A 15,377-nucleotide genomic window follows, 5' to 3' on the forward strand; every position below is an offset into this window, starting at 1 on the left:
TGGGTGTATCTGCTTAGCAGTCAGAATGCATTTCAAGAGCATAAATATAAACTGGTGGAGGACCCTCTTGCCAAGCACATTTATGTAGATTCGCTATCAGGAGAAGCAGAAGACATTCAAAATTCACTAGGCTAGTCGAAGTCTGTACTACAAGGCTTTCTGGTGAAGGGTGTGTAGTCAAAAAGGCTGGGCCAGCCAAAGAACATTTGTGGAACCAGAAATGGAGGGGAAACGAACCAGTGACAGACCAGGGCTTTACCCAAACCACACTAAATATGTGTCAAGACTTCATCTTTTGAGCCTTTAGTAGTGCCCTTCAGGGAACAGCAAGGTTGCAAGATTTCAATCAGAAAATTAGCTTTGATTTCTACAGTAGGCAGCTGCAATTCTAAAACCTCTACCTCCACAAAAGAGGCATATTCCTCTTTGGCTGAGTCGAATGGGGAACCCAATTCAGTTTCTGCGGAGGCATCAAGACCACTTTCATTCCATTATTATTATAGTGCGAGTCAAATCGCCAGCCCCTTTCTTCTCATCCTCACCATTTAGGACTCCTGTACATCCAAGAGAACCAAATAAAGGACCCTAGCGCTGAAGGTGCCAAGGCAGAGGCACTGCCAGAGATCTTTCCTACATCACTAGCCGAAGCATGAGGATCAATCACAGTGGCAACACTGACCTGGTAAAGTAACTTCTTACACTTAAAAAATCTGAACTTTGAAGAATCAAGTTTAAGAACTAAATGTTTTTACATCAGTGTTTTGTTTAAAAGAAAGTCAAGTATGAAAAGTTACTTTTTTTAACAACGTTTTCCACTCATTGTCGTGCAAGTCACAATTTAAACAGACCCTTGCACAAATCTGACTGAAAAGGAATATGTGAAGTTACTCCTTAGAAGGAAAAAACAACAACTCGATCTTTTCCATTAGCAGTTGTTTCTCCTAATTTCAACTTCTTTCAAACCTTAATGAACCCCGTTCAGGTGTGGAACATGTTTCCCTTAGACAATGTTTTAAGCAAGGTTGTGAGTGTGTGTGTATATATATATATATATATATATGGAAAATGTCACTTACCCAGTGTACATCTGTTCGTGGCATGTTCCGCTGCAGATTCACATGCTGTGCACTGTTCCTGCCATCTAGTGTTGGGCTCGGAGTGTTACAAGTTGTTTTTCTTCGAAGAAGTCTTTTCGAGTCACAGGACCGAGTGACTGCTCCCTTTCGGCTCCATTGCGCATGGGCATCGACTCCATCTTAGATTGTTTTCCCGCATAGGGTGACGTAGGAGTGGTAGAATGAGAATACTAAAGATGTCCATGCAATAGAATAGATATGTGTAAGGAAATGCCTCCTTGGCATGGTTACCCCCTGACTTTTTGCCTTTGCTGATGCCACGTTATGATTTGAAAGTGTGCGGAGGCCTGCTAACCAGGCCCCAGCACCAGTGTTCTTTCCCTAAAACTGTACCTTTGTCTCCATAATTAGCACACCCTGGCAACCAGGTAAGTCCCTTGTAACTGGTACCCCTGGTACCAAGGGCCCTGATGCCAGGGAAGGTCTCTAAGGGCTGCAGCACGTCTTATGTCACCCTGGGGACCCCTCACTCAGCACATACACACTGCCTGCCAGCTTGTGTGCTGGTGGGGAGAAAATGACTAAGTCGACATGGCACTCCCCTCAGAGTGCCATGCCAACCTCACACTGCCTATGGCATAGGTAAGTCACCCCTCTAGCAGGCCTTACAGCACTAAGGCAGGGTGCACTATACCACAGGTGAGGGCATAGGTGTATGAGCACTATGCCCCTACAGTGTCTAAGCATTGTAAGTGCAGGGTAGCCATAAGAGCATATGGTCTGCACCGTAATGGCTACACTGAAAACTGGGAAGTTTGGTATCAAACTTCTGAGCACAACAAATGCACACTGATGTCAGTGTACATTTTATTGTGAAATACACCCAGAGGGCATCTTAGAGATGCCCCCTGAAAACATACCCGACTTCCAGTGTGGGCTGACCAGTTTCTGCCAGCCTGCCACACACCACACATGTTGCTGACCACATGGGGAGAGTGCCTTTGTCACTCTGTGGCTAGTAACAAAGCCTGTACTGGGTGGAGGTGCTTCTCACCTCCCCCTGTAGGAACTGTAACACCTGGCGGTGAGCCTCAAAGGCTCACCCCTTTTGTTACAGCGCCACAGGGCATCCCAGCTAGTGGAAATGCCCGCCCCCTCCGGCCACGGCCCCACTTTTGGCGGCAATGCTGGACGAGATAATGAGAAAAACAAGGAGGAGTCACTGGCCAGTCAGGACAACCCCTAAGGTGTCCTGAGGTGACTAACTTTTAGAAACATCGGCTCTGTTCCACAAAGACTGCAACTTTGCAACAAAGAAGCAACTTTTAAAGACCACACCTCTCCCGCCGGAAGCGTGAGACTTTGCACTCTGCACCCGACGCCCCCGGCTCGACCTGCGGAAAACTAACACTACAGGGCGACTGCAAGCCCGTGAGTAGCCAGAGTTGACCCCCCTGAACCCCCACAGAGACGCCTGCAGAGGGAATCCAGAGGCTCCCCTTGACCCGACTGCCTGCTTCAAAGAACCCGACGCCTGGGAAACACAGTGCACCCGCAGCCCCCAGGACCTGAAGGATCCGACCTCCAGTGTGGAAGCGACCCCCAGGTGGCCCTCTCCCTACCCCTGGGTCTCCCATTGAAACCTATTGTGAACCCGATGCCTGTTTGCACTCTGCACCCGGCCGCCCCTGTGCCGCTGAGGGTGTACTTTCTGTGCTGATTTGTGTCCCCCGTGCCCTACAAAACCCCCCTGTCTGCCCTTCGAAGTCGCGGGTACTTACCTACTGACAGACTGGAACCGGGGCACCCCTATTTCCATTGAAGCCTATGCGTTTTGGGCACCACTTTGACCTCTGCACCTGACTGGCCCTGAGCTGCTGGTGTGGTAACTTTGGGGTTGCCCTGAACCCCCAACGGTGGGCTACCTTGGACCCAACTTTGAACCCTGTAGGTGTTTTACTTACCTGCAAAACTAACCAATACTTACTTCCCCCAGGAACTGTTGAAAATTGCACTGTGTCTAGTTTTAAAATAGCTTATTGCCATTTTTGCTAAAACTGTACATGATATTGTGTTGATTCAAAGTTCCTAAGATACCTCAGTGAAATACCTTTCATTTAAAGTATTGTTTGTAATTCTTGAACCTGTAGTTCTTAAAATAAACTAAGAAAATATATTTTTCTATATAAAAACCTAATGGCCTGGAATTGTCTTTTGAGTGTGTGTTCCTCATTTATTGCCTGTGTGTATACAAGAAATGCTTAACACTACCCTCTGATAAGCCTACTGCTCGACCACACTACCACAAAATAGAGCATTAGAACTATCTCTTTTTGCCACTATCTTACCTCTAAGGGGAACCCTTGGACTCTGTGCATGCTATTTCTTACTTTGAAATAGTGCATACAGAGCCAACTTCCTACAATATGTATGTACATAGTTTGTGCTAAAGGAATGTTTATTTACATCGATACAATTTTTAATTGCAACTTAAATGGCTACAGGCTCCCGGGGACATGGGAGGGCACATGTGAATCTGCAGCGGAACATGCCACGAACAGATGTACACTGGGTAAGTGACATTTTCCATTCAATGGCATGTGTAGCTGCAGATACACATGCTGTGCATAGACTACAAAGCAGTAATCATCCCCAAAGCGGTAGTCAGCCTGTAGGAGTTGAAGTTGTTTGAAATAATGTTTAGTACAGCCTGTCCTACTCTGGCTTGTTGTGTTGCCAACACATCTACACAGTCGTGTTTGGTTAACGTATGAGGTGTAGACCAAGTGGCTGCCTTACAAATCTCTATCATTGGTATGTTACCTAGAAAGGCCCTTGTTGCTCCTTTCTTTCTAGTGGAGTGTGCCTTTGGTGTAATGGGTAACTCTTTTAGCTTTGAGGTAACAGGTTTGTATGCATTTGACTATCCATCTGGCTATGCCCTGTTTGGATATAGGGTTACCAGCATGGGTTTTTTGGAAAGCAACAAACAATTGCTTAGTTTTACTAAATGGTTTTGTTCTGTCTATGTAATACATTAGTGCTCTTTTTATGTCTAATGTATGCAGTGCTCTTTCTGCTACAGTTTTGTTTAGATGAAACAGTGAAATTACTTTTGGCAGAAATTTTGGATTTGTGCGGAGAACCACTTTATGTTTGTATACTTGTATAAATGGTTCTTCGACAGTGAACGCCTGTATTTCGCTAACTCTTCGTAGTGAAGTGATGTCTATTAGAAATGCTACCTTCCAAGTTAAGAATTGGATTTGGCAAGAATGCCTGGGTTCAAAATGTGGGCCCATAAGTCATGTAAGTACAATATTAAGATTACACGAGGGGACTGGTGGGGTTCTTGGAGGTACGATCCTTTTTAGTCCTTCCATAAAGGCTTTAATAACTGGGATTCTAAAAAGTTACTTTGTATGTTTAATCTGCAGGTAAGCAGAGATTGCAGTGAGATGAATTTTGATGGAAGAAGAAGCGAGATTTGCTTTTTGTAGGTGTAGTAAATAACTCACAATGTTTTGTATGGAGGCATCTAACTGTGTGATTTGGTTTGCTTGGCAGTAGAAAACAAACCTTTTCCATTTATTAGCATAACAATGCCTTGTCATCAGTTTTCTTGCCTGTTTAATGACTTCCATACACACATTTGAAAGGTTTAGATAGCCAGATTGCTAGGTTGAGCAATGCTGGATTCGGGTGTCTGATCTGTTGTTTGTGTTGTGTTAACAGATCTGGTCTGTTTGGGAGTTTGATGTGAGGTACTACTAAGAAGTCCAACAGTGTGGTGTACCACGGTTGGTGGGCCCACGTTGGTGCTATGAGTATTAGTTTGAGTTTGTTTTGACTCAGTTTGTTGACTAAGAAAGGAATGAGTGGGAGAGGGGGAAAAGCGTAAGCAAATATCCCTGACCAAATGATCCATAGAGCATTGCCCTTGGACTGAGGGTGTGTGTACATGGATGCGAAGTGTTAGCATTTTGTGTTTTGTTAAGAACAGATCTATGTCTGGTGTTCCCCAGCGGTAAAAGTATTCTTGTAGAATCTCTGGATGTATTTCCCACTCGTGAGTTTGCTGGTGATCTCAACTGAGATTGTCGGCTAACTGATTGTGAATGCCTGGTATATATTGCGCTATCAGGTGAATGTTGTGAATTGCCAATGCCAAATTTTTTGTGCTAGGAGGCATAGTTGTGACGAGTGTGTCCCCCCTTGTTTGTTTAGATAGTACATTGTTGTCATATTGGCTGTCTTGACAAGAATGTGTTTGTGGACTAGAAGGGGTTGAAAGGCTTTTAGTGCTAGGGAGACCGCAAGCAGTTTTAAGTGATTTATGTGTAGTTCTTTTTGTTGATTGTCCCGTTGTCCTTGTATATTGTGATTGTTGAGGTGTACTCCCCACGCAATCATCGAAGCATCTTTTGTGAGAATGACGTGAAGCACCGGGTCTTGAAATGGCCACCCTTTGTTTAAATTTACAGCGTTCCACCATTGAAGCGAAAAGTGTGTTTGGCGGTCTATGAACACTAGATCCTGAAGTTGACCCTGTGCCTGCGTCCATTGTTTTGCAAGGCACTGCTGTAAAGGCCGCATGTGTAACCGTGCGTTTGGGACAATAGCGATGCATGATGCCATCATGCCTAGGAGCTTCATGACAAATCTGACTGTGTACTGGTGATTTAGTTGTATGTTTGACACCATAGTTTGAAATGATTGAACTCTCTGTGGGCTTGGAGTGGCAATTGCTTTGTGTGTGTTGAGTGTTGCTCCCAAGTATTGTTGTAGTTGGGATGGTTGCAAATGAGATTTTTGGTAATTTATAGAGAAGCCTAGTCTGTGTAGGGTATCTATTACATACTGTGTGTGATTTTGACACTGGTGTTGAGTGTTGTCTTTTATTAGCCAATCGTCGATATATGGGAATACGTGCATGTGATGTCTCCTTACATGAGCTACTACTACAGCGAGGCATTTTGTAAATATTCTGGGTTCTGTTATCCCGAAGGGGAGTACCTTGAATTGATAATGTTTGCCCTGTATGACAAATCTGAGGTATTTTCTGTGAGATGGATAAATGGGTATATGGAAATACGCATCTTTTAGATCCAGTGTTGCCATGTATTCCCCATGTTTCAGTAAAGAAACTACATCTTGTAGTGTGACCATGTGGAAATGTTCTGATTTGATGAAGAGGTTTAATGTCCTGAAATCTAAAATTGGCCTTAGTGTTTTGTCTTTTTTGGGAATAAGGAAATATAAAGAATAAACCCCTGTTCCTTTTTGGTGGTGAGGTACTAGTTCTATGGCCTGTTTGTTAATAGTGCTTGTACCTCAATTTGTAATAGTTCTAGATGTTGTACCGACAGTTTGTGCGCTTTTGGGGGAACATCTGGAGGGAAATGTGTGAACGCTATGCAGTAACCATGTTGGATAATTGATAGAACCCATGTGTCCGTGGTTATGTCTGACCAATGTTTGTGGTAAAGTGTTAATCTTCCCCCTACTGGTGATGTGTGTTGGGGAATTGTGACATTGGAGTCACTGTTTGTTGCTGGGGGCCTGCTTGGTAGGCTGAAACTTTCCCCTTGATCTTGGGAATTGTCCCCTGAATGATCCGCAAAACCTCCCTCTCTGGTATTGGGACTGGTAGGTGGGTTTTGCTTGAGAGGTGGATGCCTCTGAAGGTTGCTGTCTAAAACCTCCCCTAAACTCTGGTTTTCTAAATGTCCCTCTATAGTGGGAAGAGTAGAGCGTGCCCATGGCTTTGGCCGTGTCGGTGTCTTTCTTCATCTTTTCGATGGCTGTGTCCACTTCCGGCCCAAACAGGTGCTGCTGATTAAACGGCATGTTTAATACTGCCTGCTGTATTTCAGGTTTGAATCCTGAGCTTCGTAACCAAGCATGTCTCCTGATTGTGACTGCTGTGTTTACAGTTCTTGCGGCAGTATCAGCGGAGTCCAGTGCCGAACAAATCTGATTGTTGGAGATGGCTTGCCCTTCCTCTACTACTTGTTGAGCACGTTTCTGATACTCTTCAGGTAGATGCTGAATGATGTCACTCATTTCATCCCAGTGAACTCGGTTGTAACGGGCGAGGAGGGCCTGCGAATGTCGCAGCCCTGGCCAAGACTTGGGTATAGGAGGTGCTATCCTCTGGTGGAGATGGTTTTGAGGGGGTAGCGCTCAGGGCTATTGTCCGAGACAGGGGGGATCATAGAGGTCCCATGGATCTACATCATCCTGTGTTTGCACAGTATGTGTGGGTGACTGTGCATTGGGCGTGCCAATTGGTGACCCCTGTCCTTTGTGGCAAATGTGGTAGCGATATGTCTGGAGAAAAATGTCGAGGTGGTGATTTCTCTCTTGCCAGTTTAGCTCTTGGGTGATCAGTCTCAGTCTGTGGTTGAAAAGCTAACTTTCTCTTAAATTTGAGAGGAGGGGCAGTTTGAATCTTTCCAGTATCCTTATGGATCTGTATTCTTGCTTGAGCTTGGTCAAACTCTTCAATGTCCAGCTCCTCTTCAAATCTGTGCCTCTCCTTCAGTTGTTTGGAGAACCCATGTTCATCTGTTTAAGAGGTCTTTTTCGGCTCCGAAGCCGGTTTTCTAGGCACCGAAATGCCCATGGTGATGGTTAACCTCGGCTCTGAAAGGCTCTTTCGAGGCTTAGTGGCTTCGACAAGGCGATGTCGGTGTTTTTCGACACCGGTTTCTCAGCTCGAGTCGGAAGACTTCGGCACGATTTTGGCCTTCTTCGGTGCCAAAGGTGTTGCTTGGTCACCGCTTTTTTTATGGGTCGAGCCATGGCCTTCAGGCAGTGGCGTCCCGAGGCCTTTCGTTTTTTCCGGCTGACTTTGGGGTTGGTTTGGGGCAGGCGTACTCACTTTTTGGCCCGCGGTCGGTCTCCATCAGAGTCGTCCGATTGCGATCCCTGGATGGAGATAGCCGCCTCCTCCTCTTCGACGTCGAGGTGTTGCGAAGGTTTCGACGCTATCTGTATGCGTCTCGCCCTCCGATCTCTTAAGGTCTTTTTCAACTGAAAGGCATTGCAGGCCTCGCAAGTATCCTCTCTGTGCTCCGGTGACAGACACAGATTACAGACTCGATGCTGGTCTGTGTATGGATACTTAGCGTGGCACGTCGGACAGAAAAGGAAGGGGGTCTGGTCCATGAGGCTTCAACGATGGGTGTGGTCGGGCCGACCAGGCCTCGGCTGGGTGCGAAAGCCCCAAAGGGCCACTGAAGCGGTTGTCTCATCGGTGCCAATGTATCGATAGAAGATCTTTCCCCAACGCAACAATACCGACGGTTTTTCGATGATTTGAATACTTTCCCAATTCCAATCACGGAGCAAAGAGGAACACGTCCGAACCCGATGGAGGAAAGAAAACAATCTAAGATGGACTCAATGCCCATGCGCAATAGAGCCGAAAGGGAGGAGTCACTCGGTCCCGTGACTCGAAAAGACTTCTTTGAAGAAAAACAACTTGTAACACTCTGAGCCTAACACTAGATGGCAGGAACAGTGCACAGCATGTGTATCTGCAGCTACACATGCCATCGAACATATATATATACACACACACACATATATATATATGTGTATATATATATATATATATATATATATATATACCTACAGCTGTATGTGTCTGTGTACACGCCTCTTTCTCCACTTGAGAAGGTGATGGAGTACCGTCCGACTGGGTCAGGTCTGACAGGCAGGCAATCTGTTCAATAGATCTCACCTGAAGGAATGCATGAGTTCTGAAGCATTAGAGAAAATGTGACCCAATGTGGTTAAGCTGATAAATCAAGCCTTAAGTGAATCTTTAATCAAATAAGACATGAAAGTCATGGAGGTGTTTACACGCTGGGCTTTAGTAACCAGCATTGCAAAAGCCAACAACTGGTCACACCCATGAAACCTACTGGGACTGCAATACTCATTTTACCCTACACAGAGCCCGTGAAGATGCTTGCCACATTTAAATGATTTTACTTTTGCTTTAAGAAAAATCATCAAAAGGTGGTTGCCATATGTGCACATGTATACATGCCAGTCATCATACTTTATCAATAATTTACTGGTCCAAGATCCCAGATGGTAATTTCGTACCAAAAAATGTAAGTATGGGTCAGATGCCATAAAAATAGGGGACAAGCAAGAGGGCCAGTAGAAGTGTGCTGCTGTTGGGTACACTCAAAAATATTTAGAAAATAACCCCCTCCCCCCCCAAAAAAAAAAGAGGTGGGAAGAGAAGGTAGATGGGGGTGGGGTTGGGGGTGAAATAAGTGCACAGGGGAAGGCCCACTGGCCAATGCCAGCGACCAAGCAGCAGTGTGCAGCTGCTGTGTCCGCACAGAAAGAAAGGAATATGAATAATAAATAAAAAATGGGGGAGGAAAATAAAGAAAGCACTTTCACTTAAATGAGGAACTGAAAGGGGGTGGGGCCAACAGATAGTACATTTGCAAACGCGGTCTAAGGCTAAAACTCTCCAAATCAAAACACTGAGACCAAAATAGTCCATTGGAGGTGCTAACTTAAGAATAAAGAGGATAACAATTGAATCTGGTACAAGGAAATAAGACGAGAAAGCCATGTAATCGTGAGCAAGGGGTGAACACAAAGCTTACTCTATGTCCATATTGGATACAAAAGGTCTGTTAGCCAAATGTAGGTGAGAACTAAAAAGGGCCAAGTATGCTATGGTATCTGAGGAACCTTTGACAAGCGACACAAACAGTATGTTCCTCCAAGACAAACCGTGCCACAAGTACCACAGACTGAATGTAATAGGCAACCTATTAAGAGTTGTGTAAGTCTTGAGACAATATGACATACACCTGCGGCAAAAGGTCCACGTGTGCACCCAGCAGAGCAAGATAAAAAACCATGAATGCACGCCATGTCCAAAAGCAATGAAGAAAGTGTGAAGGAGTTTTGGACCGTGAGAGAGAGTTAAAGAGATGATTAAGACAGAGGGAACATGCATACATTAAGTAAACAGGTGACATTTTAACAATATGGGTTCTCAAGTATCATCTGAAACTGTGCTTTGAAGTCTCTCTTAGGCACCCAAAGTGTTATTTTTGCTTTTTCTAAAATATTATGCTGTGGACTGGAATATACTTAATGAGGTCCTTACATTTAAAACATTTTACATACAAACATTAAACATCAATTGTTAAAGACGCACATTAAAATAGACTTACCAATAAGTATGCTGCTGATATAGATTGGCTGAATAAAATGGCTCAGAAGTGCTCCTTGGAGTCCAAGGACCTCCCATCTTACCAGTTTGTCACAAGAAGACATGCTGCTCACATTACTCGTAACTTCCCCTGAACAAAATACAGATGGATAATTTTTTCCTTCTCTGGAGATATGGAGGCTTAGTTCATGATTAGCTTCATGTGCAGCAAGGGAGTGTGGATTGAGGCGTCTATAATAAAGATCAAGAATCATCTTATTAAAATGCAAAAAGGGAAACAAACCACTTAATGTCGCCATAAATGAGGGCTATATTCCGGATCAAAGACAGATGTAACATTTCAGAGAACATAATTTTCATATTCCTTGCTTGTAGTCACTACGGTCTGTAAATGTCGAGGTCTAGGGATCGCTATGGATCTATACTCACTTATAGCTCAGTGACATCAGGCCTGACCTGATGGGAACAGGTTTAAATCCCAGCATGGTCAACTTTGCCTTCCATCTCACCAGATATGTTTAGGTATTGTTATATTGGGTCTCCGCAACAGCAAGACAGACATCAGGCGCTACATGATAACATTTTTCAAGCAGGTTTGACACAATTAAATCCACATCCTGCACCAGAAGTGAAAAAGGATTATTTCTCCCAAGCCATATAATTAAAGAACAAGTTACTTACCTTTGATAACAAATTATCTGGAAGAGACATGTTCTATTGGCAGATTCGTTACCTTAGAATTTCCCCAAGGCGTTAGACTGGATCTGGAGATTTTTCTTCAAGCAATACCCGTGCGTGCATCAGGTGGCGTTGGTTGACTCCACATGTGTCGTTGGCATCATGTCCAGTCACCATGATGACGTCGCGGTCATATATAGGCGCCACCCTACCATGCTGACATCAGATTCTTTTCTCAACTTTCCAAGCCAGAAGCAGAGCCATGAAGAACACAGATTAGTGCACCAGAACTAGGGCCCGAAAGGGAGTCCCTATCCCTAGATATCAGTTTGCTGAGCGGGGAGGATGGGTGGGCCGGGAAGGAATTTGCAACTACAATATGTCTCTACCAGATAATTCATTACCAAAGGTAAGAAACTTGTCCATCTGATAGAGACTTCTAGTTGAAGATTCCTTACCTTGGAATAGATACCCAAGTGATACCACCCCCGGAGGTGGGTCTTCGAACAAAGATCATACTAGGAAGTTCTGAAGGACAGAACTACCAAAACAGATGTTCCCTGCGGACTCCCCAGTGTGTCTAGTTTTCAGAAATGTCTGGGTTTGGTAGGTTTCCCAAGATAGCTATCCAGCCCGAACACAAGTACTGCAGCTACCAAAATTCTCAATTTTTCCAAGTTGCGTTTTGGACATGGGATTGTTGGTCCTCAGAAAGAATAATTGGTCCTGGGGCAGGGGGAGCACAGGCTCAAACCACTGAGGACGCTTCCCCCAGCAAAAAATGCTGCCATAAAAAATAAAAAAATAAAAACTGGTGTTTAGTAAGCTTTCAGCAACCCCAACCCACCTGGGACAACCACAGAAAAACTAACTGGCCCTGGGTGGGCACAGGCCCATGTTATTGGGGCAGATTACCCTCCCCCTTAAAAAAAAAAAAAAAGAATTACATATAAACACACATCCCTGGTGATGTCAGTTTCATGCCTATGGGCTGGGCAGATTGGGAGTCCTGGGGAAAGGGGAGGGGCACAGACTCATGCCATTGGTGCTGCGTCCCCCACCAAAGAATACTGCCATGAAAAAAAATAACTTAGTATCTAGTGGGCTTACCTCCCCCATCTTCATGCAAGGGGGGGGTGGGGGGAGATTAACTGGGCCCTGGACAGGGGGAGCACAGGCCCTCATCAATAGGGCCATGCCCCACCCCACAAAACTACTGCTATAAACATTTCTAGTGCCTAGTGGTCTGCTAAGGGCAAACTAAAATTACTTGGAGGTGGATGCCTCAGAGGAGGGGAACAGGAAAGATCAGTGTCCCTGGTGACCTGCCCACTGTCTGCCTGGCCTTCATCCCCAACCATGCAAGGGCTGAGGTGATTGCAGTGATGAGGGGCTTGGCTCTGTCTACACACCAGACATCTGGAGCAGCCCCTGAAGGGCTGAGGAATGTCTGACATGAGTCAAAAGCCCCAAACAGCACACTGTAACTCAGCTTTCCTAACAGCAATTCAGGGCAGAACTCCCTTTTTCGCCAAAACGGTGGTCTACCAGAAGGATCTCATCCAAGTGTGGCGACAAAGCACCACACTAGTGTTGAATGATTGCCTCAAACTACTGGTAGTGTCCAGGCCAGCCTGAATTATATATTTGGCTGTGTCCCGACTTTCCTAAATGGTTAAAGCCAAAGACCTTCACTAAACTCGTCCAGGACCACCACCAAGATCTCAATGGCCAGGTCCCTGTGGCCATGCATATAACAGCCCAGTTGGCCACTGGCATTAACTGATCCCAAGGCTAGGCTGGCCTAATAGAACACTTGTTTCATGAATGCCTCAATCCTTTTAAACTCTGATTAGAGAGTTTAGTAAACCCATTGGGATTCACTTTGCTAGTGGAAGTTGGACCACCAAACTTTCAGGCGCAGGATGCTGCGTAAGAGAATAAGGGTCACCCAGTGCATGTCTGTGTCCAGCCACCTGCCTGTTCAGAGATGGTAAAAAGCAAGATTCAGACGAAGGGCCCAAAAAGGTGTCAGTTAGGGTGTCACTAAACATCAGTAAGGGCTCATAAGATGGCACAGCTGAAGAATTTTGGTAAGACCATTTGTTTCAACCTCAGTAGAAAGGAGTGGTAATGCCAGGACCTTAGCAATCCATCTGATAACTACTGCAAAGGAAGCATCCTCTTCTACTGCCAAGGCGGTGGGGGGTACCAGCCCCAAATCAGGGAAGTATCAGGACCACAGGTCCCCTGTAAATTAATGTATAAACTGTCTTCATAATGTGGGTGTAAATAACTCCCATTATCTTCAAAGTCATCTCAAAGTGGCTGTACGCTCTCATCAGAATTGGAACCAAAAAGCTGGTGAAGCAACGGATGATTGCTCTCTGGTAGCGGGAAAGTTTTTGTCTGAACCAGATTGAACAGAGGACCGTGTGCTTTGGAGCTCAGCATGACCCCTATTTTAGGGTTATGGTTGAGTTGGCAGAGGATCCACCTCAAGTAGGGTTGATGGGCTCAGACAGTACCAAAGTCAGACACAGTAGCTGTACCCTAACTGGAGGCCACTGAGGATCCTTGAGACTCAAAGGGACGCCAGAGCAAGCCAGAAGTGTGATGAAAATACGCAGCATGGCCTACTTAAAGGCTTTGATCTGTGGCAATGTGTTTAGCTCAGGAATCTCAGGGAGCATTGGGATCAATTGTGGGAGTGACTGCCAAAGCGTGAGCAGAGCGGTACCATGAAGCCTCTTGCAACTTCTCTTTGGATAGAGAGCAGCAGGATGGGATTGACCCCTGCTTTTTCTTCCTATGTTTCTGCTTAAAATTAGTTTTACTGGACTACTTAGTCGTGAAGAGAACCTATCGCAGGATCAAACAGAGGGTATGGATCTACAGCCCCCGATTTAGGGTAGGAGCGAGACGCATGCTGATGTCGGCGAAGCATAGCTTCACTTCACAGCCTCAAATGGCCTTAAGGTGCATGAGGGAACATTCCTCACATGATTTGGAGTTGTGCCCCAAGCCCAAACACCAGAGGAAAACCTTGTGTAAGTGTCATTGACAACTGTTTAGGACAGTCATGTCACGGTCTGAACCCTGTAATTATCGGTAGGGACATCATTCCACATTGGAACTCAGTTTGGAAAAAACTTCTCAACAGACGACAACAACAGGAGCGACACCTCAGATCAGAGGTTGAAGGCACAGAAAGAAAGTAACTAATACTTACATGCGGGGTCCACTCCGTCACTTCTGGGGAAGAACAAGGCCAATGCAGAGCCACACCACCAACTGCAGCATGCAACAGCACAGCTGTAAAAGCTTCAGGATACTGAAACCTATGGAATATTCTAAATGGTGAGTAATCCGTAGTTAGAAATATCTATCAGAACTGAACACCAGGTACACCTTTTTGCACCTGGCTCAGGTTAGCGAAACCCTGTATTGCAAGGCTTAATCAGAGAGGTGGTGTGGGGATGGAGGCTCAACAGGCGACGAAAATCAGGTGCCTAATAAATCACTCCCCAGCCAGTAGCTGGATATGAAGAAAACAAATTCTCTTATATACAATAAAGAGAAAGCATCACTGTACATAATTTAGCAGAGGGTGGTTAACTGGTATTAATGGGAGTAGCAACCTCATTCTGTCAATGTCTTTTCTGGTGCAGTACACTGACCCTTGTTCTCTCCATGTGGAGTATTATAGGGCAAAGAAGGGGATATTGTGAGGTGCTTGTTATTCTCAGTCATAGATAAATCTTTCAGCTCGCTCCCACTTGAGTAGACGCATCACACCCCTCATGGAACAGTCTCACAGTACTTTTCTTGGATCACACTGTGAAGGTTTTGAAGTCCTTTCTCCGACGCTGCTTGTGTGCAGCACAGAAGCGGAAGCTGCCCTATTCCAGTGGTGTGCACTCAGCACGGCTCACCAAGAGAGGACACTACAGTCAGGGTCTCAGCCCAACCGGCGGAGTTCATGCTGTGTACAGACGATATCCTGTGGAGGTGAGTGGGTGGCTGCAGAGCTTGCAGTAAATAGGGACGTTCCTGTTTGGAACCTCAAGTCCAATCTTGTAACCCAGATTCCACACAAGCAGTTGTGTTCCCCACATTACTGGAGCCAAACCTGACAAATGGCTATTGTGATCAATAAATACCCCAACCCTGGAGCTCAAAGAAATCTCCTGGGTGCCACTGGTGAGGTACCACAAGTGTCTGGTGAAGGCAATCTTGTCAAACTGACTGAAAGTCTCTGCCTAATTTTTACACCCAAGCTGCAGACAAGTTCAGTGATCAGTTCAGGTAAATACACACACTGGTTTAGTCAAGGCCGTTGTGACCAGTGTAAGCAGCAAGACAAAGGGAATCTGGGAGTCTCCTCTAAGAATCAACCCAAA

General features: G+C 45.3%; 1 protein-coding gene across 4 annotated transcripts in view; it reads right to left on the reverse strand.

Annotated features, from left to right (window-relative positions):
- The window catches only part of ADAD1 (adenosine deaminase domain containing 1), a 923,229-nt gene that overhangs the window by 341,148 nt on the left and 566,704 nt on the right, over nucleotides 1-15,377 (reverse strand). For all 4 annotated transcript variants that reach the window (XM_069242439.1, XM_069242435.1, XM_069242432.1 and 1 more), the window contains one exon: nucleotides 10,298-10,527. In XM_069242439.1, the coding sequence (XP_069098540.1) occupies nucleotides 10,298-10,527 (230 nt within the window). The remainder of the gene's footprint in view (nucleotides 1-10,297; nucleotides 10,528-15,377) is intronic.

This window comes from Pleurodeles waltl, chromosome 1_2 (genome assembly GCF_031143425.1).
Source record: "Pleurodeles waltl isolate 20211129_DDA chromosome 1_2, aPleWal1.hap1.20221129, whole genome shotgun sequence".
NCBI classification, from domain to species: Eukaryota; Metazoa; Chordata; class Amphibia; order Caudata; family Salamandridae; genus Pleurodeles; species Pleurodeles waltl.